The sequence below is a fragment of the Cyanistes caeruleus genome, chromosome 8 (assembly GCF_971803275.1).
Source record: "Cyanistes caeruleus chromosome 8, bCyaCae1.hap1.1, whole genome shotgun sequence".
Classification (NCBI taxonomy): domain Eukaryota; kingdom Metazoa; phylum Chordata; class Aves; order Passeriformes; family Paridae; genus Cyanistes; species Cyanistes caeruleus.
Window position 1 is genome coordinate 15,365,395 of NC_141708.1, and position 26,967 is coordinate 15,392,361.

Below are 26,967 nucleotides of genomic sequence, written 5' to 3' on the forward strand. Positions count from 1 at the left end.
ATACCTGTCATGTACCTTGCCGAGTCCACAGGATGGAGCACCCGTTTCTGGGAAAGCACCACTTTCTGGGCAGCTTTGAAGTGTTGCTCATTCACAACCAATGCCCCAAGAACATTTTGAAACACAGCCCCACGGCATAGCTCCAGCACACACCCAGGCTTAGGCTTAGAACTCATACTACACCAAGCTCAAATTGTCCTTCCTCTATCACAGCATTTCCTTCTACTCTGACATCCTTGTGTATCAGCTTTCTCAAAGCAAAGCAGTTCTGGGTCAGCTCAAAGCTCAGTGTCAAGGAAGAGAAGAACGAGCGAATGGGTACGGGTGGGTGCCTCCATACACGTGTGTGAGCAGTACGTCACTGCTGGGCTGGAGCAGCACCCCACAGACCACCTGAAACAAATGAAATTACACAGTGCACTTCGACTCAGGTAGTATCAGTTCCACCAGGAATGAGAATAATAATAGAAATCTATAATTTCTTTAGAAGCCTCGTGATACTCTGAGTAGTTTTTTTCATAAAAGGAGCAATTCTCCTGTGAACAGAATGATGAAAGTTAACCGACCTCAAGGAAAGGTTAAGCTCGAAAGAAATCACAACACTCAAGGAAAAGATACCTTAAAAACCAATAACTTCTCCCTGGAAGACTCTACTGTATCAGTATTGTCTTCCTATTTGTTAACTAATATGAACATTTTATAGCAAAAGCTACACAAATAACATACACCTTGTGAGTAGTTTCAAATTACAAACAGTGCATAGCAAACTAGTCTGCACTCATCAGTCTGTTTATAAACATAATCCTGACTCAATACCATGACCAAACAAACAGGACAGTTTCAAGTGTATGACATAACCCCAGACAGATAGCTACAATACAGAAAAAGGCATTAAATATCTAAATCTATGCTGCAGATGTTGGTAAAATTCACTAATAACCAGAAATTTAAAATCTTGTACAGCTATCACCTTCAGTGAAGAGAAAGAAAGTCAGAAACTTTCTTCAATAACAAAATATTTTAGATGTTAATTTCCTCAATGCAGTGACCTTCTTGTTCTCTATTAGAACACTATATAAAAAATTGTTAATTTTTTGTTGTTTTGTTAATAAATACAATGGAGTATAATGGATATTCAAATTTACATTTATACTTTTCCTTACAGACGTCTGTCATTTTCTTTCTTTATTTCTGACTTTTGTATTTTCCATTTGTGTTTTAAATCTGAAGGGAAGTTGTTCTGGAATCCAGTGTTTGACAGTAAATATAGACTTTTTCTCCCAATATCCTCTGAGAGTGGAAAGATGCAGGATCATACAACCACAAACTTATAAAGTAACTCTGTTAAATGATGTACTACAGCAATAAATGCTTCACATTAGGATCTACAAAAATAATAACCCTCTCTGATATAGTGCTGGACTCAAATTCATCTGCTACAATTTTGTGGTCTTAATGCAATTAAAGTTACCAACTGTGCAAACATATCCTTAGCAATAATCCACAAAATTTGCAACTGTAAACAACAGAAAAATTTCATGGCTGGAGTTAAAAGTCTAAACAATTTTTCTCCACAGAAGAGAGTATTCCATTAAAGAGTTTATCTGTGGTCATAAAATGTTCTCTTGCTATTATTTCAAATAGTAGCTTGATGCTTATTAAGATAATATTTTCTTTCTTTAGAATGTCTCCTATCTCCCTGATCATTTTACTGGGAGTTTTTTGAGGTGTTGGAAGGTGGTATTCAAATCCACTACATTTTTTGTGAGAAAGATTTTTGAAACTTTTTCTGTTCAGTAACATCTCTGCTTCCAGAATACAGCGTCAGCCAATCCCAGTTATTCAGGAAACATGATAGAGCAGTCTCAAGCAGATGGAAACACATGAAAACAGAAAAGACTACAGACAAAATTATTTTTCCTGTTCTTAAGCAGGAATAGGAAAATGCTCAGGAAGCATAATTCTGGTCAGATTACCAAACTGTGTGAGAATACACCCACCAACCCCTTTCCCTTTGGCTGTATGTATTACAGACCAGGGTGGGAAAGTAGTTTAAAAATTTAGGTTTTCAGCATTTTCCAGATACTGAAGGCATTATACAAAAATAACCTTATTTCAAGACATTTCTTTCACTTTGAAATTTTAAAAACTTGTGCAGCCTTTTGTCTGTGTGAGCAATTTCATCAGCAGGGACACAGACATATTTAGACCATTCACCATCCATGCCTAAATGCTGACTGATGCTCATAAGCACCTACTGAAAGGAAGGACACAAACGACTGCTTCTCCCTCATCCTTCCCTGTCCTGAGTCTCATTCTCAATGCCAGGGCCCAATACCCCAAGCTGCTCCCCAGGGTGAAAAATCTCAGGTTTTTTTTAAAAAACAGAATTTACCTCAGGGTAAATCCACAGGAGGGTGGATGGGAAAGCAGACTTGTCCCATTTAATCCTACTGCAACAAGGGGTGAGGAGGGAGAGCAGGGAATACAAGCTCTGCAGCAAAGTCAGAAACAAGCATGGCTTGCCAGGCTGCAAAGAACCCTGTGTCCCTTCCGTGAACAGCCTCCCTTCCATGGTTAGGGTCAGAGGGAGATTAAGCTGGCCACTTAGGAGTATCTCCACTGCAGTCACTTGTATCTGCTGGAAGGGGACCAGATTTGCAGCACAAGCAGAGCTGTTCCCGAGAATCACTGTGGGTATCAGCTGGCTCCAGCACAGGTCGCTGCCTGTCAGACAATCTGATCCCAAATGCTTTGACACTGAATAATTAGTGTGTCTGTAGGAGCAAATTTTTTCTTTCTGTATGCACATGAAACGGATGACAGTAAAACAGAAAAGCAGAAGTGCAGCTTTTTGCACAGTCCCCAGAGAAAGAAAACACATATTCTCAGCAGGTGCTAAAATGTGTTTGCTCACAAGACTCTTCATAAAAATATCCTACTAAATGTACTTTTTCACATCTTTACCTGCAGTGCATGCCTACATGTATGACCTGTTCCCTCTAGTGAGCCTAATGACAAACCTAAATCCTATTCAATAAAATTTAGAGTTACATTTTCATATGCATCTCCTACTACTAGTACTGTAAGACCAGCTTTGAGTATGCCATTTGGTATCCAAAATGATAAAGGATTAAAGTTTTAAGACTTCTAAGGCAGTTGATAAGAGTCTTCCAAAATCAACACTGTGGCATTGAGCTATTTGACCCACAGTGAGAAGACCAAAACTTCTGAAAATCAGTATCATGTAAAAATACTTGGGACAAAAATGAATCCTCTTCTCATCTCCTAAGACACAACTACAGGCCACATGTAACTTTCCCTGTACAAGAAGTGTTTCCTAGTTTAAAATGGCATATAAGCATCCTGGGAAAGGAAAAAAATCCATTTAAATAGATTAGTTGGAAAGAAAAAAAGATGTATCATATTAAATAAAAAGCAGAACTGCTTCACCTGTTTGTAGCAATCTTTAAGTAGCAAATATAGAGAATATCATGAGAAGTCATGTTCCATAAACTCATGCTTTCCAAATACCAGCTATGGGACGCTGAATAGTAAGTTACGTAGGCAGTGTGTCAACCAAAATAGAAATTGAGGGGGCAAAAAACTATGTCTAAATTGACATAGTTTTAAACAATAGAGTTTGAGTGCATTTCTGGCCTGGTATAAAGTACCACAAATTTGCATTCAGATCCATATGATCAAGCACATTAACCTCACAGCAGCATGTGATTGTCTACTGCTAATTTTCTGTTTCCCCTCCACTCTTCACTGCCACAGCCCATTGCTGGCACATCTTCCTACAGATACGCTGAAAGCAGAAGAAATCAAATACATTCAAAATACTGTCAAACGGCACATTCTGTTAGGAAAAAAAATTTAATTTGCACCATGACTACATATTCCAGTTCAGATTCACATGGTTTGTACTTGGGCTGGCTATCAATGCAGATGTAGATGATACCAGTTTGGGCTATTTTCACTCCACAGCCGTGAAAAAGAGAACTGTGGCAATCATTTCCTAACTTTCATGTGAACGCAGACTGATCAAGCCAAATTCCTGTTCCTGACAGGTTATATTTACATTCACATTACAGTGCTTCTATGGCTGGAGCTCTCTCTTCAGTGCCAATCCAGTAGCTCAGAGCTCAAGCAGTAGATGCATCTTTTAAATAGTCCTTCATGTTTGAATACATACTGTCTTTGAAGCAATTATCAATCTGAGATTAAAGACAGCCTGTAGATACAGGCAGGGAGAAGTACTTCTGAGCTAGGTGAAACACTATGGCCTCAAGACAGTAAAAGCAGACAGATATTTTGAAGTGAATTATCAATCATTTTATGTATTGCTCAGGAGAGCTTATAGTGCTGCTCTATTGCCAGGATTTCCTAAAGGAAAAGCCAAGTAAAAGCTCACAAAGCTGTCTTTTAAAGAGCAAATTGTGCAATATCCTGTGATTCTCCACATTCCCCATAAGTAGGGAAGTCAAAATCAAAGAACACACTTGGCAAGGGAAGGTTGTACATTAAATTCTCTCCATTAATTCTTTTCTATAAAGAACAGTAGCATCCTTCACTCCTGAGTACTTCTAAGAAAAAAAAATTGGCCCAATCACCTCTAATAATGTTGGAGAGAAAACTTCGTTAATAGAGAAAGGGTTAAGAAATGGGTTTCCTAACATGACTGAGAGAAAAAGTCTGATATGGTCATGTCATGAATAAAAATGAAACCTGGTAATCAAGCTGATTGCTTACTTCACTTAACATTTCTTGGCAGTTTTATATACATTGAAGGCATTAGACTGAATCTATGAGCACTAATGTAATCTGTAGCTTCCTCTTGAATAGTCATGCATAGGTTGAGATCCTTTGATGCAGCACTGTTTCATTGAAACATCAAAGATAAACATTAAAGAGATTTGCTGTAAATCATTTTAATCTACTTGAAGTTCTTTTTATTCAGCTTCTCATTGCTAAATGTTTATGCTATATGATAGAGTTTAAAATTGTCTTTTAATTTTGACTGTGTGAAACCTAGAGGTTCAGAAATGGCATCTGAGAGCCAAGGCTGTACCTGTATCCCAGCTTGGATTTTTCACACTCTTTCCTGCAGCTTGATTGCCCATCTCTCCTGCATGCCAGAGCTCCGGCCAGGGAAGAAACACATTCCTAGGGTTTCTTGCCATGCAGAGGAGGTTAAGGGTAGATGCTGCTGCACCACTGAGCCTCCCCCCACCTGCAGTCAAGATGTGGCTTCAGGCGACAACCCAGATCAGGAACTCAAACAGGCCCCTGGGCTCCCTAGACTAATTAGTTCCCTAGACTAATACGTCACACAGTCATAGTCTGTAACTTGCATTAAGACAATGGCAAATATGGTCTCCATAAAAATGTGTTCACATCAAAACTTATGAATCTTAAATAAAGATATGCATAGCTGATATATTATATTGAAATTAAGTAGCTTCAGCAGGAACCCCTGACAAACCCAAAATCATCATACAAACCATGCACTAGAAGGTATTAAACTAGAGAGCATTGATTTCAGTGGAAGTAAGAAAAGGTAGTTATCAAAGGAGTCAGAGAAAAACCTTCAGGCTAGAAAATACATTCGTCTTGTCAGTGATAGCAGCCAAGCCCTGGATTTTTGTTTAATTATTTCTCTACAATTAGCTCTGTATGAGGATGCTTGTTCTGATCTAGGGACATCACTTAACAAGAGCTAAAATGCTTTAGGCAAGTCATCTGATCCTTTGTTTCTATGCTACAGGAGTTTTTTATCAACTCAGAAATTCAAATTCAAATAAAAAATTATCCTAACAATAGGATATACAGAACTGGTGCCCTGAAACAGGACATAACTGGCAATTCACAGCAAATTTTGACCAAATGAAGGTAGGATTCTCTCAGTCTTTGTGACCAAGTTTGTTTCAGCAAGTCTGGTTTTGACCATGCCTCAGTGGCCTCACAGCTCTGAAACAGAAACAAGAACATGCCACCAAAATGAGGCAGCATGTGGAAGGAAAGAGCTGGTGGGAAATAAACAGCAGAAAATAGCAGAGGGGATAAAAAGCAGGTTCTGTTCCTGAACTTCTTTATCAACATTCTTTATCAAATGATGAGGAAGTTGCTTTTAAAAATCTATTTATGAGCTTAAATGAAGAATTATGCAGTCAGACTGGGAGAGGATGAGAGAGACCAACCCAGACTGAGCCACAGCACTTACAGGGAAGAAAAAAATATGTTGCAACAGACAGTGGCATTTAGAAAATCTATTCAAGCATGTACAATGCCTTTTTCAAAATTAGAATGGCATTTGAGCATCAAAAATTTAAAATATAAATGCATGTATATTCTGTAAGCCACCCTGCCAAGGGACCTTACTGGCAAATCCTACCTGAGTTAGGTAATAGTGCCTAACTATTCAGGAATTCATTCTCTATCCTTTGCAGCCATATAAAGGAAAATAAAGTTAGTGCCTATCTACATAATAACGGAAGTGGCAGTCTGTGTGGATGCGGGTTCTTAAAACATTAGATAAGAAAATACAATCTAGGTAAAAGGCTTCAATGATGATGCTCCAGAGAACCAGTATTGTGGGAACACCTCTGCAAAATGCCTCATCCAAGATTTCAAGGTACATTCTTCTGGGACACCATTATGCCCCACACCCCAGGGCTCTATCCCTCAGCTGGCCCAGGCTTCCAGGCCATGTCTCCAATCCCCACTGGCCCCAGATGTGCCAGGGAGCAGAGAGGTGACACAGGCATCTCTCAAAACAAATCCCCATCTATCTAAAACAGCCCTTGTGGCTGGGGAGGAGAGTTTCCTGTTAACCATCACTATATCCAAGATGCCACCCACATGGTAAAAAAATCCCAGTTCCTCTTTGGCCTTATCCAAGTGAGGATATTATGTAAAAGAAGGAGAGTTGCTGGGGTTACAGCTACAGAAATAGCATGACATTATGTTTGCCTCAAACCTACCACCGCCTCCAGGCTCCCCCAGAGCTCCTGAAGAGGAAGGCAGGGTGTTTCCTGCAGTGGGGATCAGTCAGGCCCTGCTCCCACCTCCAGCCTGGACCCCCAGGGACACCATTTTGGGTGATAAGCAAGGCTGGAGGGATGGATAAACTCCTGCTCCTTGTCCTGTCCCTGGTGCAGATCTGCATGGCCACCCTGCCAGCTGGACACTGTGGTGTGTCCCTGTTCAAATGGGCTGTACAAGTCCACTTGAGCACAGACAGGGTCAGTCCAACATGGGCCAGGAGTTCAGACTCTGCAAACACCTGCTGGGCAAAAAGAAGAGGCCTAAGGCTGTTTGGAGGGGCTTGGCCATGCCCTTCCTTATTTAAGGTTTTTCTCTAGCGGTTTTCCTGCGTTGTTGCACCCAAACCAGCCTTCTCAGCACTGGGGCAGATGGCCAGGTAGGCTGACTTGGAGGCAGACCAGAAAGAGCTAAGCAGGTGCCACAAAATCTCATGAACAAGTCTTGTGCGATGAAGACTTTTTTAGGAGTAACTTCTTGGCAGCAGTACCTGTCTAAGAAGTCACACACCCTATTCCGCTCACCCTGTGCTGCACCCTCACAAACATTTGTGCACCAAATCAAACCAAAGATCTGATGCAGTTCAAAAACCCTATTTTTGTGACTTCTTGCTGTATTGTTTGTAGTGGACTCCTTCCCCAGTCCATGTCACTTCACAGCTACACAAACACAGGGGCCAGCAGATGACCAGAATGAGAAATCCTGCGTGAGTCAAAGTGTCACCAAGCCCTGAGCGCACAGGACTTGGGGACTGCCCCAAGCATGACACATCAGCAGCCGTCCCTGCCCAGGACCAGGGAGGTGACAGCACTGCAAGGGCAGGCAAGAAAACATCTGCACTACGCACTGCAGAGTTTTAAACCCGTAGCTTTGGTTCAGTCAGGAAGAAACAAGGTGAAACAGTATTGCAGAAGGCAGATTCCAAAGATCCCAAAAGAAAACAGCCCAGGATTTCTGCGACAGCCAGGCAAGAGGCAGTTGTTGTGTAAGGGAAACCACTGCAGGAGCCTCCTGAGCAAATCTCTTATTCTGGTATGTGTTCAGATAAGTGGGGAGATTATATAAGCAAAAGTGAAAGTGACACAACAATGTATTAATATCTACTTCTTCAGATTATCAGTGTAAATTTTAACTAATTCAAAATTAATTTAATTTTCAAAATAACTTCCTTTTTTTTTTTTTAGGGAGTAAGATTGCAAAGTTGACCAGTCCACAACAAATGCAATGCAATGTGGAATTCCAGTTTTGTGTATTACACGACATTCAACATTATATTATACCTTAAAGCCCACAAACTTTATAAGATATCCCAAAAAATCAGTTTGTACACTATCAGCCCAGCCTAGAAAATACAGTATTCAAACATCAAGTGATTCCTATGCTGAAATCTCAGAGACCAAAAACACCAGCCTGCCAAGATCACAATGATACTGCTATCAAAGACAAAAAATCTCGTGGCAGGCTATTTCCCCAGAGTCACCTGCACTAACCAGGAAAGTCTGTTTCGCTCCTTCAGTTTCACAAGAAAAAACTTTAGTCAGTACAATCTGGGGAGAAGAATTCCATATGAAAACCAAGCCAAGTGGCAATGAGAATCTCACCAAGAAGCACCTTTGTGTGTCTCCAAAACATATTGTACTTATCAAAATGTACTAATTAATATGATGCAGATATACACTTTTCTAAAAAATAACTACTAGGTCTCTTCCCTAGAACAGCTTTAGGTTATAAGGTTTAGCTTTAAGTTATAAGCTGCAGAGAGGCCAAAGGTACAAAAGGGGAGCAACAAGACCCATCCTCCAAAGGTGCAGAATTCAAACAAATCAGCCCTTTCAGGATAAAGGCTGGATGTGAACAACTACATTGCCCCTCAGAAGCAACTGGCTGCGTCTAAAGTTCATCTTTATAGAGGAAAATATGGTTGAGCTCAAGACTGAGCAACAAGTCCCAGGCTCAGAGATATGAGAGCCATAAAAGAGTCAGCTGTCTGCCTCTTGAGCGGCAACATTTTTGCTGCGTCTCTGGAAGGATCAGGGTTTTCTCCTGCCTTAGTTTAAAAATAGCGTAAGAAACCTTTTTCTCTTTACAGTTACATTCAAAAGAATGGGGATACGATGATGGTTTCCTTTCGCTATTACTAGGGAACCTCGGAAAAGTTCCCACGCAGCATGTTCCCAACTGGCACAAATTCACCAGGAGTGTAGAGGAGCGGGGAGGAGAAGGGGAACCAGGCGCCTGCCTCTCTCCCCGCAGCAGGCCAGGTCACCTGGGCTGGGCAGGGTCACCGGCCCGGCCCGCTGGGCCCGTCCCCATCCGCCCGCCGAGCCGCCCGCGCCGCTGCCCCGCAGCCCCGAGCCAGCGCGTCCGGGCGGCTGCGGCGGGAGGGGCGGATCAGCGCGGCCCCGAGCCCAAAGGCTCCTCCTCGGCTCCCGGCTCCGCAGCCACCTGTGCGCGCCCCGGGCGGGGCGGGGCCGGGCCGAGCCCCGGGTCCCTCCTCTGCCGGTGCCGGCGGACGGGACGGGGACAGGCTCCGGTAGCGCCGCGCGGCCGCGGCGGGACCCGGCTGAGGGAGAGCCCGGCCGGGGGAGCGGCGGCGCCGGCAGGTGCTGGGCCGAGGGCGGTGCGTCCCGGCGGGGCAGCGCTCACGGGCATGGACAAGCTCAACAAGCTGACGGTGCCGGCCGGGGAGAAGTTCAGGTAGGGGCTGGTCCGCTCCCGGTCTCCTTCGGGAACGGAGCTGTTGCGGGGACGCCCGGTGGGACGGGCCGCTGCCCGCAGCCCAGAGCGGGGCGGTTGGGAGGCGCCGAGGCACGAGGAAGTTGGCAGAAGCTTTAGAGTAAAACGGAGTTTTGCCAAGGGGCTGCGGGGAAGTGCGGGAGGTAAACACAGGTCTGCAGTGGATAACACAGATTTTCAAAGCAAAATGTGTGTCGGCTTCACCTGCAGGGCGAAGAGAAATATTTTCAAAGTGTTTTCAAAGCTGTATGGAAATAGTCCGTGACTCATGGTGATGTATGAGTCTTATGCAAATTAGAAAAAATTAATTGCTTAATGCTTTAATGTCCTATGAAGATGGTTTTTGCAGTTAAGCTCTGTAGTATTTCCTAATCTTCGAAAGAACTGGTGGAATAGAGGAAACTGGAAAACAGGAAATGTTGCTTAGTGAAGGAGAGCAATGTTAAATACAGGGTTTGAGAGGAAAAAAGCAGAAGCTGGCCATTACTGCAGTATTTTTAGTGTGTCTCGATTCATGTGCCGGTACGGTTGGCACCTCGAGGCTCTTTCATCATGACTGTATTTCTGAGTAGTTAAAAGAAGTTCTGTTTCAGATTAAAGCAATGTGGAATTCTTTTCCTCATCTAAAAAAATAAGAATGAAATACTGAATTTTTTTTTTTTCCTAAAATAAGTCATACTTAAGCACTCAATGCTAACTTATAAACCCTTCTCAAGTCTCTCTCCCTCTCCCCAGAGACCTTCAAGCAAACTGGAATAATCCCTTGTAAAGCTAATTTTGATGGAATGCAGTTTATCGATACCTACTTTTTCCATACTGTTGAAATATTGCTGTGGGGGGTGTGTACTTACAGATCTGCAGTGACACAGGCTCCTCAGCTAGGCACACCTAATGAAAACCAAGCAGGCTGCATCCTAAGCCCAGGCAAGAAGTCTGTGGAAGGCTCAATGGACAGGGGGAAGAACACAGGGAATTTCCTAATTTTCTGCAATTTATCGCCTTAAGTAGTCTAAACTGGTTTAAATGGTGTCAGAGCTCAGTGTTGGTCTAAACTAGCTATCTTTAAATAAATAACAAGTTGAGGAACAAGATGGAAAGCTTGATTCCAAACAATTAAAGCAAGATTACCTTCAAGTATCTAAAGTGAGTCTACATGTGAGGGTTATAACTGCCCACAACTTTTTAGTGAACTGAATCAAAAGCCCTAAACCTTAAAGGCAGCACCACACCTCTGCTGCATCTTCACACAGATGACAATTTCCATCTTGTCTGAAGTTCTAATATTGTTGTAAAACAGAGAAGAGAAAGAAGTAGCTCTACTTTCCCGTATTAACCTGAAGTATTACAAGTTACTTTTTTTCTCCTCCTCATGGCAAATGCAGCTTATTTGTGCAGGGAATGTAGGAGCACTTGTTTCTCAAGCATGTGAGTGTTCTCACCACACACAGTGGACACACATGCTTCAACTTGAGCACGTCAAAATATTCCTTAGAAACCTGGACATGTGGCTACAAAATCTTACTATGGTATCATAATTTTAAAACCTGAAGGCAGAGCTTTCCATGAGTAGATATTCATAGGATAAATTTAAGAGAGATGTGCAAATACAGGAAGAGATCAGCGTAACATGGCAACAGCCATTTCCCCCTTTGAAACACCTGGATACCCCCTTGTGCTCTCTGACCTGCTGACAGTGCAGTTGACTTCCATAATACCACATCTGTCTGCATGGAACGCTCATAGGTGGTTCAGAGTTTGTACTGAATGTTACATGATCTAAATGGTTATGTCAAAAACATACTTTTCTTCATACGCTAAGATGCGATGCCAAGAAATGTTCCTGCCAAACGTAGTTTCAATTTATGTGATTATAGTTTGCAATTTTAAAGATAGCTTTCTTAAAATTTCTGCTTTGTAGCAGGAAAAGTTTAAAAAGCACTGCTGTTGAGTCAGTGTCTGAGAGAGGATCTTTTGATTTTCTTTTAAGTGTAGACCTGGAAAACTAGATATTATGTGGTTTTGCTAAGCTCAACTATTCTCCATGGGTATAGTTGAGCCTACCAGACTTAGCTTTTTGTTGCATTAGCAAATCTTACGTCAGATCTGAATTTTTATCGTGTTCCATTTGTTGAGTTTGTTGCAACAATAAGAACTGTAAGTGTTCTTATATGCCTGTCTGCCTAACATGTTGTGGTATGTACATTGTTTGCAGTTAAGCCACACAACTAACTTCAGTAATAGTTGAACAGGAATTCTGGAACTTCATGGAATTACGGTATTAATTTCTATATAATGTTTCTTTAGAAGGCATGCACAGTATTATACAAATATTCCCTTAGAGTACATTGTGTGTTTTAACTGCTTCCTTATGGTCAGGAAAAATAAATTCAAGGGCTTGGTTATTTATCGTGAAAGAAACTAATCTGTGGCATACAGGTGTTTTGGTACTTTGAATTGTTTCCCAAAGAGTGAGGTGAATACATGAGCAATAGCCATGCTGCCGTGGCAAGCTCTAGTGTGCCTGGATTTTAGACTGAACTTCAGGGAAAAAAATTATGCTGCAAACATACAGAAATAGATGCACTCATGATCAGGGACAGTAGGCAGCATGGGTAATGGGAAGTTAGCAGCTCAAAAGAAAGGCCTGCACTAACCTTGCAGACTCCTTTGTGGTTTAACTTCCCTAGACTGTAAGTCTATGATTCCTGGTTTTTAAATAATTTCTAGGTGCTATATATGACTGTGTCACGGCATGTCTTCAGACCTGCTGCATTTTTCTATTATGACCACAGACCTTAATGATGACCCTCTGCCCATAGCTGGCTTTGTTTTGTAGCACAAAGTCATTTTGAAGGCATCATCACCGCTGCAGTGATGGGCAAACCACAGCACTAACCAAAGTGTGCCACATGCTTTCACTTGCCTAAGGTCATGCAGCCAGCAAGTTCCAGATTGCAAACAGCCTTTTCCAAGAGCGCAGTTTCATGTTAATTTCATATGTCTTCATTAATTTCCAGCAGTCTGTCTCTGCCCCCAGCAAAAACAAAGGCTTAAAATCCCTATCTCCAAGCATAATGCCTGTTTAAGAGGGAGTGGAATTAAACTGGCAATTCACTTTTCTCAGGTTGAGCAAGTGGTGTTTATTGCAGGATTTTGTATTAGTCCCTCTTGTTAAACAGAAGGGTTTAAGCCCTAATTTTGTGAAAATCAAGAGGGGCTTCCTTAAGGCCTGAGTGTCTGTAGTCTATCAGACTTGGAGGTGTTTATGGTCTTCACTAATTTTCTAGTGGTAGCGTGGCTATAACTGCTAGGCCTTTTTCTTTAACAAAGGATCTTCTGACAACGTGTCTTCTTGAAAGCATGTAGTAGAAAATTAATTCATTTGAGATTTAAATGATATTTAGCTGTAAACTGATACCTCCTTATAGGGTGCTTTACCATAGGGAGCATTGGGGAATATCTGAATATTAGTTTTGTGCTGTAAGAAAATACTTTATTATAGTAGTTCTACTAATTCCTCTTAGTGGTAGCAAACAGAAACTTTATCTGCTTTTTCAAGACAAATTTTAACTTAGTGTATTGCCTCAATGAACTTGAACAGAACAAAAGAACAAAAAAGAAACTCAAGCAAGAAATAAACTGGAGTCTCTCTAGTAACCTAGAGAATGTTCCCAGTGACAGAATTAGGCGTCAAAGCCCACATCCAACTTCAACATCTCAACCTCTTATTAGTTACAGAGTCCAGAGGAAAGGCTATGCAAATGATAAAACACCTCCAAGTCTGACAGACTAGAGATATTCAGGCCTTAAGGAAACCTCTCTTGATTTTTATAGAATTAGGACTTAAACCCTTCTATTTAACAAGGGAACTAATACAAAAACCATTCAGTGGTTTGTGTTGAAAGGGACCACCCTGTTTCCATCCCTGTCATGGGCAGAGAAACCTTCCACTAGATCAGGTTGCTCAAAGCCCAATCCAGTGTGGCCTTGAACACTTCCAGGGATGGGACAGCCACAGGTTCTCAAGCCAACCTGTTCCACTGCCTCAACACCTTCACAGTAAAGAATTTCTTCCTAATATCTAAACTGCTCTCAGTTAGATGATTCTGTTCCCCCTTGTCCTGTTAATACATACCCCTGTGACCAGCTCCTCTCCAGCTTTTTTGTAGACCCCCTTCAGTTACTGAAAGGCTCCAATAAGATCACCCCAGAGCTTTACCTTTTCCAGGCTGAACAATCCCAGTTCTCTCAGCCTCACTTCTGCTCTTCTGCCTGCTCTGGTGTTCTCTTTCTAGCAAAAGTCTGATCTGCCCTGAGGACGTAACAGCTGTGAAGGTCTGCTCTTCACCATCTATTGCCACCCACAGCCACCTCCTGTCTCAGCTTCCAGAGTCTCCTGACAAATTTGCACTGCACAGTATCACTCCATGGTGACAGCAGCTTTTGTGGTACACCCATGTTTTAGCCCACCAAAATGTAGACTGAACATAAGGTCACATGAAATCACAGTTCAGTCATTTGCAGTCTTCAGAGTTGAGTTTCACAGGTACAGGGAAAGGAGATCACCGGCTACGTTTGCCGTGCCGATGAGCACAAACAAAAGCTTTTTCTGTAGGATTGTTTGGTCCTGTTTGCCATACAAAGCACAGGATTCTGATTAAAAGATAAAGTTTTATAATCTCTATTTCCTCTGGTTTTCTGTTTTTTTAATTTAACTATTAACTAAAGCTGAATTTAACTATTCAGCTTAAATAGTTCATGAATCTCTCATCTCTGAACTTTGGAACGAAGTGAGATAGGAAATGCAAACTTCCCCAGATACCACTGCAAAAATCCATTCTTTCACTCAGTGTGTCTTCTCTAGTCAAATCCTCTTGTTTCTCCCTCTGACCTTGCTTCAGCACAGCACAGCCTCCATCCCATCTGTATTTGCCCTTCTTTATTCCCTTCTCTTTGTGCAACCATTTCATTCTACCAATCCATTTAAAGCTTCTTTTCTTCTTTCGAGCTATGTCATCCTACCTGCACCAATCCCCCGGCTAAAAAACCAACCAGCCAACCAAAACAACGAAACCTGAAACATGCTAATTTGGACAAGAAAAAAAAATAAAAAAAAAAAAAAAAAAAAAACCCCACCCCCAAAAAACTAAACAAAAAACTCCGCCCACAAACTGAAGAGAGGAGAAAAAACAGACTGAACCACTACATAGGATTTATTCTCACACAGAATTTCCTGCCTATATTGCTGTTTATAGAAAAGTATGTTTAAGTGTGACTGTGATCTATGTGTGTTTTAAACAAAAATACGGCAATGGAGACAAAATGATGCAGTAGATACTGAAACTATCAAGACATGCCCTGCTTTAATCTCTGCAGGTAGACAGCAGTGTAGGAGTGTAATCTGTTCACAAGATCAGCTATGCTTATATAGTTCCTATAGCTTCATTCTACTTGTGCTGGCAAAATTATTAAGTAATTCGCACTGCTTCATATGCACAATGTTCCAAATAAAACAAGGCCTTGTAGTGACACTGTAATTCTGCCAAAATAGCTGTCCAGAGTAGCAGCATTTGTCAACCATAGCAATCACAAATGACATGGTCCTTGGCCTGCAGCTGTCAGTTATTCAGCAGGAGCGAGTAATTTAGATTTGATCTAATGACATAGAGTTTTGGGATTTTTTTTTTAGTAAAATAATAAATTATCAAGAGCCAAGCAAATAAACCAAGAAATTAATTTTCATGGCCATGGGGAAAAACCAACATTCCAGCAAACATGGTAAAACATAAAAACTTTTTTACCTTTAGTTTATAAATGTACCCCATACAGCTGTGTAGAGTGCTAGATACTAAATCATAATATGATACTGCAGGTACCCAGTGATATGTTGATTCCAGAACAAAACAGTTTTGTGTTTTACAGAATCATTCCAAACATACTGTGCAGGACATTAAAATATGATAGGTGCTTTGCTTTTGGAAGGCAAATATGACAATCATAAATCGTTGCAAAAAAGCCCCACTGGAAAACCATATTAGTTTATATGCTCAGAAGACAGAAGAATTGAAAAATTTGTGGAAAACAGTGGCTAAAAGGGACAGTATTTTCCCATTTGGCTTTAGGGCATCATCTTAGATTTTTGGTAAACTGTAAGAGGATGTGATGTAAATATGTTTGGTTTGTGCCAGCTGTAATAAATCAGTGAGTTGTAACAGAAACTTGAAAATTCTGTTAGCATCTTTATCCTAATCAGTATATACACTTTGAACAACTTTATTTTCCAGAAATAAGCAAAGCCAGATGTGCAATGCTACAAGTTTATGACCTCAGCATAAATTACTGCACAGTAAATACTTCAGAAAGAAACTGAAATAATTCATCCTGAGGCAATAACATGAGAAACATGAGTGTATGTTGTTCAAGCTTAATTCAAGGGGAAACCAGGTGAAGGATGCTATTAATACAAGAGTGTATACATGTGGCTGAATGTTTCCTTCCTATCTTAAAATATGGATGCTGTAGGCAAATGTGCAAGAAGCATAGTGGCAACAAAGTGCTGCTGAAGCTGCAGCTACATGGCCAGTTGAATTTGGTCTAAGTCTGAGCTGCCACCAAAAGAGCAGGTCTCTTTCTTCCACCCTCCCAATTGCCCTGCTCACCCTGCCCTCCTCTCACTGGCATTAGGGTTCCAATGACCGTATGACAGAGCTGGATCTGATCCTGCTGATATCTAAATTGGCAAAAGAAAAAAGAAGTTAGTTTCCCAGCTGGAAGTCCCATGATTCATCATAGCTGGGGAAGCACCGAGGGCAGAGAAGAGCGGAATTTCCCCTTTCAATGGCAGCCCATGTGGGCTCCGTTAAAGTGACATAGGGATCAGCTAGGGAATTTCTCCAGAGTTTCAACAAAATTTGATTTGCTTCAGAAGAAAAACAAAACTGATCTATGAGTACCCTCCACTAGACCCCTGTCAATGCCACTCCACATCTGTGATGAATATAGTGCTTATGGTGCCTGAGCAAGAACACTTTCAGCCCAAGAACAGTGGTGTTTGTCAGTGGTAATATTCTGGGTCCATACCAGATCCTCCCTTTATTCATTTCCTTACAATGCCTTTCTGCTTCCTCTTCTTGTTGAAATATAAAAACCACTTAATTCTTTTAAATTTCTGTCCTTGTTCTCCTTCAGTGGAGAGAGGCTGTACCCGGGCTGTAGGGTGCTAATCCTTCAGGGAGGTACAGCACTCTCTAGTTTTGACTGGATCTGTATTTTAGAGTAGCCTAATGTGTCAAGCTTTCTCCTGCTGCTTGAAAACCTTCCAGAAAAGTGGAGTAAGTCTTGTGAATGTGGCTTCTGGGGGGGAGTGGGGTGTTATTTTATAATGCATTAACTTGTATTAACTTATATGCACCAGAGAGCTGGTGCAAAAAAGAGATCAGTAAACCAAAAAAAAGGCTGAAAACAGAGCAGGTCAGTTACAGAACAGAAAGCATGCTTTACCTTTTAATGTCAAGAAGTGACATGTAATACCACTTACGTATCATAATACCTAATTATTTTCTGTATTCCTTACAGTGTCACTGTTTTTCAGTTGGGATAAAGGGGAGAGCAATCTGCATAAGAGGGAAGAGGTGTCCAAACCGTGGAGGTTTTGTTTGTTTATTTCCAGGCAAATTCAAATGCTTAGCACTGGAAACCTAGAATAGGTTCTTTCAATATGCAGAACTCCCAATGAACCCAAATTACTTACACTGTTTACTTTTACATAAGGCATGATTTCTGTTGAGGATATATTATGCCTTTACATGCTACATTTTTTATTTACTCAGTGGATATTAGTACTTACCGGTACAAGAAGGACTGACAGCTTTTTTGTAAAGATTACATAGAGGACAAATGAAGATGAAAAATATAATCAATATTTAGCCTTTCTGTGCTTCTGTGTATACCATGTAAACACACACCTGCTCTAACTGTGGTGTTTGCCTTTAGTCAAAATAGTGGATGATTCAAAAGTGAGCAGAATAGGATGTTTCTGAGACTTGGAAAAAATCAACACTCTTGTCAAAATGAATATAAACTATTGTCATTTCTCCTTGCACATCTCCCAAACACGGGTGAAAACAATTCCTTGTTCTTTCTTCCTCTCAGATAGGGAGCTTTGACTTCTCCTGATAAGCAAAACTCTTTGAACTTTTCTTCAGAGCTTTGAGATAGCTTTACAGATAAAGATCAAAGGCTCAGTGCCTTGAATGGATGGTTTGGTGCCACAGGTTACCATCTCCAGCTCCAAACTTCCTCTTCTCCCACCAAGAAAGCCATTGCAGGGGGTGAATAAAACTCCAGAGTGGATGAGGTGCTGTAAGGTGCTACCTTGGACCAGTAGCTACTGAAGCGGTTTGTCTGACTGCACCTCAAGGATTCAGCGGTCTCTCTCACACATTTTTATGCATTTTACACATATCACAGCCATTGAAAACACCAGCTCTGATCCAGGTGGCTGATTCCACCTGGGATTTCTTGCAAAGAACTTCCACTCTTGCTGTTCCAGGTAGCATATGATATAATGGTGTGTGCATGTGGAGATCTGAAGGAGGTCCAATGAGGAATTAGAGGCTTTCTGTATCTATATTTGGTATTTCTTTTCACTTTCTACTGAGGAATTAGAAGTGAAGTAGAATGCAGTAGAGTTGTTTTATATCATTTAATTGCATTGTCTTTGAGACACAAAATTGACAAGTAATATGAAAATACATCTTAGAAAGACACCTGGGTTCACCAAAATCCATGTTCTCCCACAAAGACCATGGCAGGAGCATTGCTTTCATGGAAGCCTAGCATAGGAAAAGTGGTCCTTTTCTAGTTTGTGAATTCAATTTGAGAAGATATTTCAATATAAGAAATATCAACATAATTTCATGCTTTTCAAAATCTCACGTGGTACTTTTACAAATACCCTTTTAGGTAAACACGTTCTCCCCCAAAAAGGAATCTTCCTCCTAGGCCAGAAACAATAACTGTTTCTTAATTTGGTCACCTGCATAGCTGTTTATAAAACTGAAGGATAACAGAAGCACAAAACAAAGACCAGCTGGGGAGAAGGTGGTGGAATAATTGTGCTGTGAGAAGGCATAAAGGAGGGGTCTGGACATGCTGCTCTTTCTTTAGTTTCATATTTTAATGTGGGGTTTTTTTAATTAACAGAGGTAGCTGTAATTATTTCTAGTTTTCTGCTCTTTGAGTTTTGGTTTTTTTCTTCTAATAAATTAGCTTTTATTCTCCAAATTTCATTATACTCTTCCTTGCTTTCTGTTTTGTCGTTCTTTCCTGTAAAACTTTATAGCTGAGTGGGTACTTTTGGAGATTTTTTAAGTCTAAATTTGCACTTACTAAATCCCGTTCTAGGTTTTTAATGCCAAGTATTTATGTTTGCCTGAAAAAGAACCCAAACAAACAAAAACTCTGAAAAATAACAATTTTTTGTTTTAATGTGATCTGCCTTTCTTAAGCCAAAAGTAAGTGCTACACCTACCCACAGTCTTACTTTAAGTGAATGGATGTAGTAATTTTCAGAAAATGTGATTTTCTAGGCACAGAACTACAGGTTGTTTCTCGGTGAGAAACAGATGTACCCAAAAAAGTATTAAGTACTGCGATTAGGATGCAAGTTGTCTGATTGACAATATGTTTAATTTTTAAATTATTTTTACTGTTTTAAAACCAATTCAACTTCATCAGTTAAAGACCTAACTGATGTGAGGAGGAGGAGAAGGAACATACAGGTCCCTTAATGTTGAATGTGTCAATATTGCTTGTAAAGCTATATTGTATATGTATTGATATGTTTGCCCTAGCAAACATATCAATATATCATGTTCAAAATTCTGCTCCTTTTTAACTAAAGAAACTGGTTTGTGAGTACTGATGGGGATTTTTCAAGATGCAAAACCGGTAATTCAGACAGTACTGTAAATACCAGAAATGTAAGAAGATATTTTCATCCCCAAGATAAACAAATAGGTATGCTTGTAATATAGAAAATCTCCTGTAAATAATTTAGAATTAGTGTTTGTTTTGCTACCTCTGCTCACTGGAGCTGCAGTCAGCCCTGTTTCCAAAAACATTAGCAGGGCCACTCCAGAGACCCTGCAAAAACAGCAATGGGCTGTCACTCCCCAGGTGATACAGGCACAGACAAAACCCCGACCGTCAGTGTGTGCACTGAAGGTGCGACCTGTTGGGCTCACTGTGCACGAGGGGTGAACTGGGCTGCCCATGCACATGGGGGATCCCTCCCTGTTTCCAGGAGCAGGGACAGGTCATGACCACTGGGGAGACACTCGTGCTCTGAGCCTTAATACACATATCTTCAGGATATGTCTTCACAGATTTATAATACCCATAAATCCAATTTCTCAAAAACTAATCTAAATGCTGGGAGAACTCCATGTTACACAAATCTGTCTGAAATTAAGACAGACTTCTCTTTCTCAAGTCTAGGGACTCTACCTCATGTCACATCTGAGTTGAACATTTGTTACACACTTCATTCTTCATTTTTCTCTTTAAGAACTATTTTACCTTTGGAAAGCTGTCGTAGGATAGTGTGTACGCAAAAGAGCTGAAGCTTCCAGGTGGTGATTGAAGGTGGGGATGTGTCACAGGCCAGGTCTGCCCATCATCCTCACTTCATCATCACATATTCCTCATAAGCTGAGCTGTGATCAGATCAAAGAGAAGGTGGGGCTTTTTTCATTTTGTATTATCTCAAGGCAGCTCTGTCAGTCCTGGAGTGCAGCAAGGTATTTAGTAACAGTAAATCCTTCTCTCAGGGTGTATGGTATTTACAATAGTAAAACATTCCACCTTCCTTCACGTACGTGTCACAGCTAGTGACCCCTTTGTTAATAGATCTGATAATTCTGAATTACTGGAGTTTTTAGCTACAAAAATTGCAACACAGGTGCAAAAAACTGTTTTGTTTTAGGTTTCTGTCCTTTTTTTTGTTATTCCTTCCAAAACATGTAGAATTTCTAATGTATTTGTAAGAAATCTAAAACTTCTTAGAAGCACCGACAGCCACGACTTCCAAACTTAGTATTTGCAGAACTTTGGAAATTTATTGTGTGCCATGAGATCCTGATCAAAGGGTCACATTCAGTCTATACAAATTACAATTAGAATGGATCCCAAAATATCTATTGCTGAAATGTGTTTTCAAAGATTAGCAGTAACAGAGACTGCACCTTTATCTGCAAACCTGATTTTGCATAGAAAGATCCCAAGCAGGTTTAATGAAGAGTTGGAGCTTGTAGTTAAACAAGCAACTTTAAGTTTTACCTCTTGATTATCTTTAATTATATGCAATGCAAAGTTAGACAAGCATTACTCATTATTTTTATTTACAGTACTAGCTGATGGAGGTCCTTGAGTATTTCTAGTACCTGCTTATCCCAAGAGAACACTAGAGAATAAACATTAGCTGGTAATGAGGTCCTGACTCAGACACATTGTGAAGAAAGAGGCTGTAGTTATGTACCTGGAGTATATAACCTGTAGTTGTATACTTGCAGTATAATCTCAAGTATTTGAGAGCCATACAACGAATATTTTAGTGCTAGTCAGATATGTAGATTCAGTCAAAACTTTGGGTGTATAAATGCCCTTCTGTGCTTCACTTTCCTCATCACTCTGGAATGGCCTTTGGATTTGGGATTGAGTGCCTTAAGATTTGGAGAATCCTCTTGCCATAGGCTTTTCTATCTGCCTCATCTTTTCTTCTGTCTCTCTAAGATATCAAATCAGACAGACGGCTCTTTCTGAAACTTCTCAGTTGCCTTTTATATGTCCTGGCACTTCAAGAAATTTCAGCCTCCAGCTAACTGGACAGACTGTTTTTTGCAGCTCATTCAACTCTATAGGTTGAAGGGGATTCCACATGAACTGGAGATCAGCTGTGCTTGATGACTTCCTACATTTCCTACTTAGTGCACTGGTTGTCTGCTTACTCTCACAGGCTTTGTACAAATTAAATTCTCCAGAGGCAACAACCAAGTATTTTAACAATTCCTATAAGAGCTATGTAACTTTAAAAACTGAAAAAAATCACACTGATGCATATTAGGTACTCTCTAATTTATCAAAGTTGTAATGAGAAATCTAAATGCCTCCAGAAAAATAATAAAGAATAAGAAACACAGATTTTTAAGAAATTTGACTGCAAAAAAATGGGAATGTTTTCATTTCAGTCCATCTGCGTGGAAAAAATATCATAATAGCACCAGTGCATGTGATTTTCTATTTTAAATGCACCGTTTTTTAATAGAAATCTATAATAAAATGATCTTTTAAGCTATAGCCTTATTCAGGACTCATGGAGCATCCATGATACTCTAATCAATTCACCTAAATATGGTCAAGTGAAAAGCAAACTAATTCAGATTGGACTTATCAATTTTGTGTTGTATCTTATTTGCATGCCCGTGTGAAGACTTTTTTAGCAAATAAATTACAATATAGAATAAAACCAGTAATGTGAAAAAATCCCACCTTTTTTCAAAATAAAGTAATAATTTTGCTAATGTAAAGATATTGGTGTCAGCGGTGAGCAATAAGCAATATTCAGATAGAAATCTCCAATTAGATTTTTGTTGGTGAGACCTATCTCTGACAAACAACAAAAGAAATGTAACTGATGCTGACATCCATCTCTAATTAAAGTCTGGCAAACCTTTTTGAAAGAAACACAAGCACTTACAGCCATTCTCTCCAAGCTAGAACTAAACCATTTAGATCTCCTCTCATTCTCTTCATTCCTCATTACTTTTCATTTATAGACACTGCCAGGTGCCAGCTGGGGCACAACACAGAAACAGCAAACTGCAGATGATGGCTATTTCTGATGTTTCAAGCAGAACCAGAAGCTGAATCTGTTAAGAAAAAAAAACCCCAACAAATACAACAGAAAAGCAGAAGTTCTTCTGAGCTTTTTATCTCAGATTTAATGTATTTGGTTAGTTTAGATGATAATCCAAGCTACTCTTATAGGTGTAGTACATTGTTGCTGGAAATTTTGGAGCATTGTGCATGTTTCTCACAACTATAAATATTTTTTTATATATATATTAGCAAGTAACACTATATCATTTTGCTGCAAATTAATAATTTGAGTTTTCAGGAGGAGTTAAAGATGTGCTATTTGTCTATTATTCTTATTATATTTAAGTGTCTCATGTATGGTCAGAAATCAGAGGGCATCACCATTAGCTTTGCAGCATTGTAAAATCAGTTTAACATTTAAATATTCTAAACTATTAATTTATTTTTTCCTAAAGCGCTTACTCTAAATTGATTGTTTATACCATACTTAATTGTATTTGGAGAAAGGATAACACAAATAATGCTAAAGAGCTCTTAAAAAGGAAAAAAAATTTGTGCTCAAATGATGTAACAATTAAATCACTTATTGAAGATATATTGAGCAGATTTTTCTTAATTTATATTAATGGCTGTTCAACCACTTGGTAATTTAATGCTGGCTTTGTTTAATATCTTACAGGAAGCTTCAAAAGATGGTGCATGACATCAAGAAAAATGAAAGTGGAATAATAAACAAGTTCAAAAAGTAAGTTTGCAATACCAGTGCCTAGTTCTATCAATGTGGGGAAGTTTGGATTATGAGCATAGTGATGTGTAGTACTTTAGTGATGGGAGCATGCCATTCCAGAGGGATGTACTTCAGTGCATGGAAAGAGCTTTGGTTCAGACTGCAACCTGCAGAATTGTCATCAGTATTAAGACTACCATAAAGGAGTTGCAGAGCTGGAGTCCAATGATAAGTTGTGTTTGTAGCCTTGAAAAAAACTATTTGAGTGAAGAGCCTTTTTTTTCAATGTTTGCTGGGAATGGTCATTGCTTATTGTTTGCTTGTGTGCCTTTCTCCTTAGGCAACTGCTTAGGCTTCCTGCTGCAATTAAGTTGAATTTGAGCTCCACCTTGAACCAACTGGTCAGACATCATACTTAAAATTCCCATAAAAGTGCTAAGTCCTCCTGTGTTTCAGTCTCATAAAGCAAAATCCAGCATTACCTAGCACCCTTATTCTAGTAAGATGTGCTGAGCAACATGTAGATTGTGTCATGTGCATGAGAGTATCATAAAATATTCATATGTATTTATACATAGAAATTCAGTAGCTTTGCATCCTTGTCAAATGAATACACTATTCACTGTTTCCAGTCAAACATCTATTTAAAGCAATTAGCTATTTAGCACACTTTTCTTGATGCAGCAGCTCATTTGCATTGAAGTTCCATTTGGATGCGATTTGCTCATTCAGATGTGTTTCTTTACATGGGTCATTGGCAACAAAAGTATTAAGTACTTTTAGAAGTTAATTACAATACCCTATCTGCAGTGTTTCCAGGACAACCATATTAAATTCTAGAAATACAGCTCTTGTACATAAAAGACACATGGAAACACTGTTTTAAATTGTTTTTAAAGAGGGACCGTGATGGCTCAGTTCAAGGGAAACAGCTAATCCTCTGTGTATACCAAGCCATGAGCTATTGGCACAAGCAGTAGGGCCCTGCTGGTTTGGCTGTGCATGACCTCTGGAAAGCAAGGCTGGCTCAGCTCTTGCCCCTGCTGCCAGCCCAGCCAGGGCTGGTGTTTGTGGGGCAGCTGCTGGACCTGCCAGAGGAGGGGGATGCACTCCTAGGAGCAGCAGGACTGCCCAGCTCTCTTATTCCCAGGGCAGGAGGAATAATCTTGCCCTCCAAGCCCGCCTTTGTGCTCTCATTTCGACGACTGTGTTTCTGCCCACAGACCTTGAACAGGCTCTGATGGCAAAGCACCTGATATATCAGATAGATTTTTGAGATGATTTTTTTCTTTTACTCGTCCTCTTTCACTCTAGGATTTCTGCAGTTCACAGTCACTTGCTGTACTTACTTCCAAGCAAGCACAAAAGGAGATCTTCCCATAAAATGGCCATCTTTCAGCTAGGGGTTTTACATTAATTTGTGGTTTTGTTTTTACACAGTGACCACTGTGTCCACCACAGTGAAAAACTGATTTTCACCTGCGACCTGCTCACAGGGAAGAGCTGCTAGGCTGTCCAAGGCTTTTGGTGGGGTTTTGGAGAGGAGGGTGTTAAAGAGGGGTTCTTATAGTTGTTGCTTTTTAATAAAGCAATAAAGGGTAGCTTCCTACTTCACAATAGTTGTTTAGTTGTAATTAATAATGTTCCAGTGGATTCAGTTCAAAAGCCTCAGAGAGGAAAGATGACAGAAACAACAGAAGCATCGAAGGTTTATCATTTGAGGCTACAAAGCATCTCCCATAGTTGCCTGAAAGTGAATTCTGTTGTTAATCAGTTGGTCTGATTGTGTGTTCTTCCTAGTGAGTAAAAAATAGAAAAGGGAGAAGTAACATGAACCAAATGTAGCAGAAGCTGGGAAGGCTATCATTAACTGTCAAAGATTACTGCTATAGCACTGCAATTCTTTGATTCACTCAAGAACAAAATATATATATATATATATATATATAACAGAGCAGACTCACAAAAACGCAAAGTATGACTGCAGCACAAAGCTCACATGTCAACTCTCCCAGTTATAAGAACACAAACCAAGGTATAAAAACATAATAATCTTTCTGATGTTACTGTGATTCTTCTGAGTCAAAATAATCTTTTTTGTAGTTATGAAGATTAGAAATTTAGTTTCTAAAAATTTAAGTTTCTAATATTTGCACATGACTTCAAAGTTCAAGTCTCAAACCTAGCACATCATGAGACTTGTAATAAAAGCATGAGTTGACAACAGCTGATAAGGATATGTACAAGGGGTGCTAAGCTTTACAGAATTAGGGCTGGCTGTGTTCCTCCCTATGCAACCTTTGGGGGCTTTTTGATTGTAGATAGTTTCTCTAAAAGATGGTTATCCAGTTGATCACTACTTCCATTTCAGTTAAAGGATTATTTTATTAAATGTCAAGGTTCCAAACATGACTAAAGCAGGAAAAATATAATTTAAAATGGGCTTTGTGTAGCATAGATTCATCCATATGTTGAGAAAGAAAATTAAAATCAAACCTATTATAAGTAGAATAAATTTTAAAGAATTCAAATAGTGTACTTGCTTATCTGAAGCCTAAAGTTATCACCCAGATGTATGCTGTAAGCCTCTGCTACACAGATTGAAAAAATTACCAAATATTCATTAAATACATTAGACTTATTAGCAGTATTTGTTAAAACAGTTCTAAAATCTGGATTGGCTCTTGAATATGTAGAAATGTAAAAAGTATTGCATCAAGACTTTTGCTCTCCAGTCTAGTTCACCTGTGGGGTGCAGTTGGGGAGGAATTAATCTGCTATCCATGTGTGTCATAAAGGTCTGTGTAAAGCAGGCTGAACATCCTGCTAACAGGAAAGAAATAGGTTGTTTTCTCATTGCTTATAAGTTCCTGTTTGTTCCCCATTCCAACTCCACATTTTCTGGCAGTAAAAATATTGGCCACTGCAGGATAGTTGTCACCTGCTTGCCCTTAATCACATGCACAAGTGTTTACAGCCCTGAGTCCCAGCTGCTGTGCAGATCACAGTGTCAAGGAGGATTATGTACTCAGGTGTAGAAGCAATGAGTGTAGCCAGCATTGTATAAACAATGAGAGCTGGGGGCATTTTTTTCATACTCACATCCTTGGTAATACAGGACAGAGAAGCAGAGAAATCATAGGTTTCGTGATGTAGGATGGTTGCCTATGCTTGAAACACGCTGTAAAGACAGAGCACTCATCTGTATAGCATAAGCTTCAAGCCTTTAGGCTCTGTTCAGTGGAATCCTGGCTCCACAGAAGTTGGCGTTAAAAGTCACACTGCACGTACAGCAAAGTCAGGGCTTCACCTAAAGTTTTGGTATGTGCTGACCTACTGTACTGAATAAGAAACAAATACAATTTATTCGCCTTGTTGTAATATCACATCCTGCACAAAGCCATCAGAAATCATGTACTCATGTTTCTGACTGCACACTATCCAAATATGCCCATTTCTTGAACATTTGCCATGTGACCTGAAAAATGGAAAAAAGATGCTTTACTCAGCTTTTTAGTTGTGTAGGTCTGCTTCACATCTGTGTGGTCCATTTTCCTATACCGTTTATAATTTAGACA

At 40.0% G+C, this 26,967-nt stretch overlaps 2 protein-coding genes across 10 annotated transcripts in view; one reads left to right on the plus strand and one right to left on the minus strand.

Moving 5' to 3' along the window:
- DNTT (DNA nucleotidylexotransferase) overlaps positions 1-9,590 on the minus strand; it is a 154,107-nt gene extending 144,517 nt beyond the window's left edge. Inside the window, exon 1 of the mRNA XM_086898965.1 lies at positions 9,493-9,590. The gene's annotated coding sequence lies outside the window, so the exon portion shown is untranslated. The remainder of the gene's footprint in view (positions 1-9,492) is intronic.
- BLNK (B cell linker) overlaps positions 1-26,967 on the plus strand; it is a 93,248-nt gene that overhangs the window by 40,233 nt on the left and 26,048 nt on the right. For 6 of the 9 annotated variants that reach the window (XM_086898960.1, XM_086898961.1, XM_023929683.2 and 3 more), the window contains exon 4: positions 23,342-23,407. In XM_086898960.1, the coding sequence (XP_086755086.1) occupies positions 23,342-23,407 (66 nt within the window). Of the gene's footprint in view, positions 1-9,572; positions 9,745-23,341; positions 23,408-26,967 lie in introns of those variants that run through there. The other 3 variants (XM_023929685.2, XM_086898963.1, XM_023929686.2) reach the window with 2 other exon arrangements.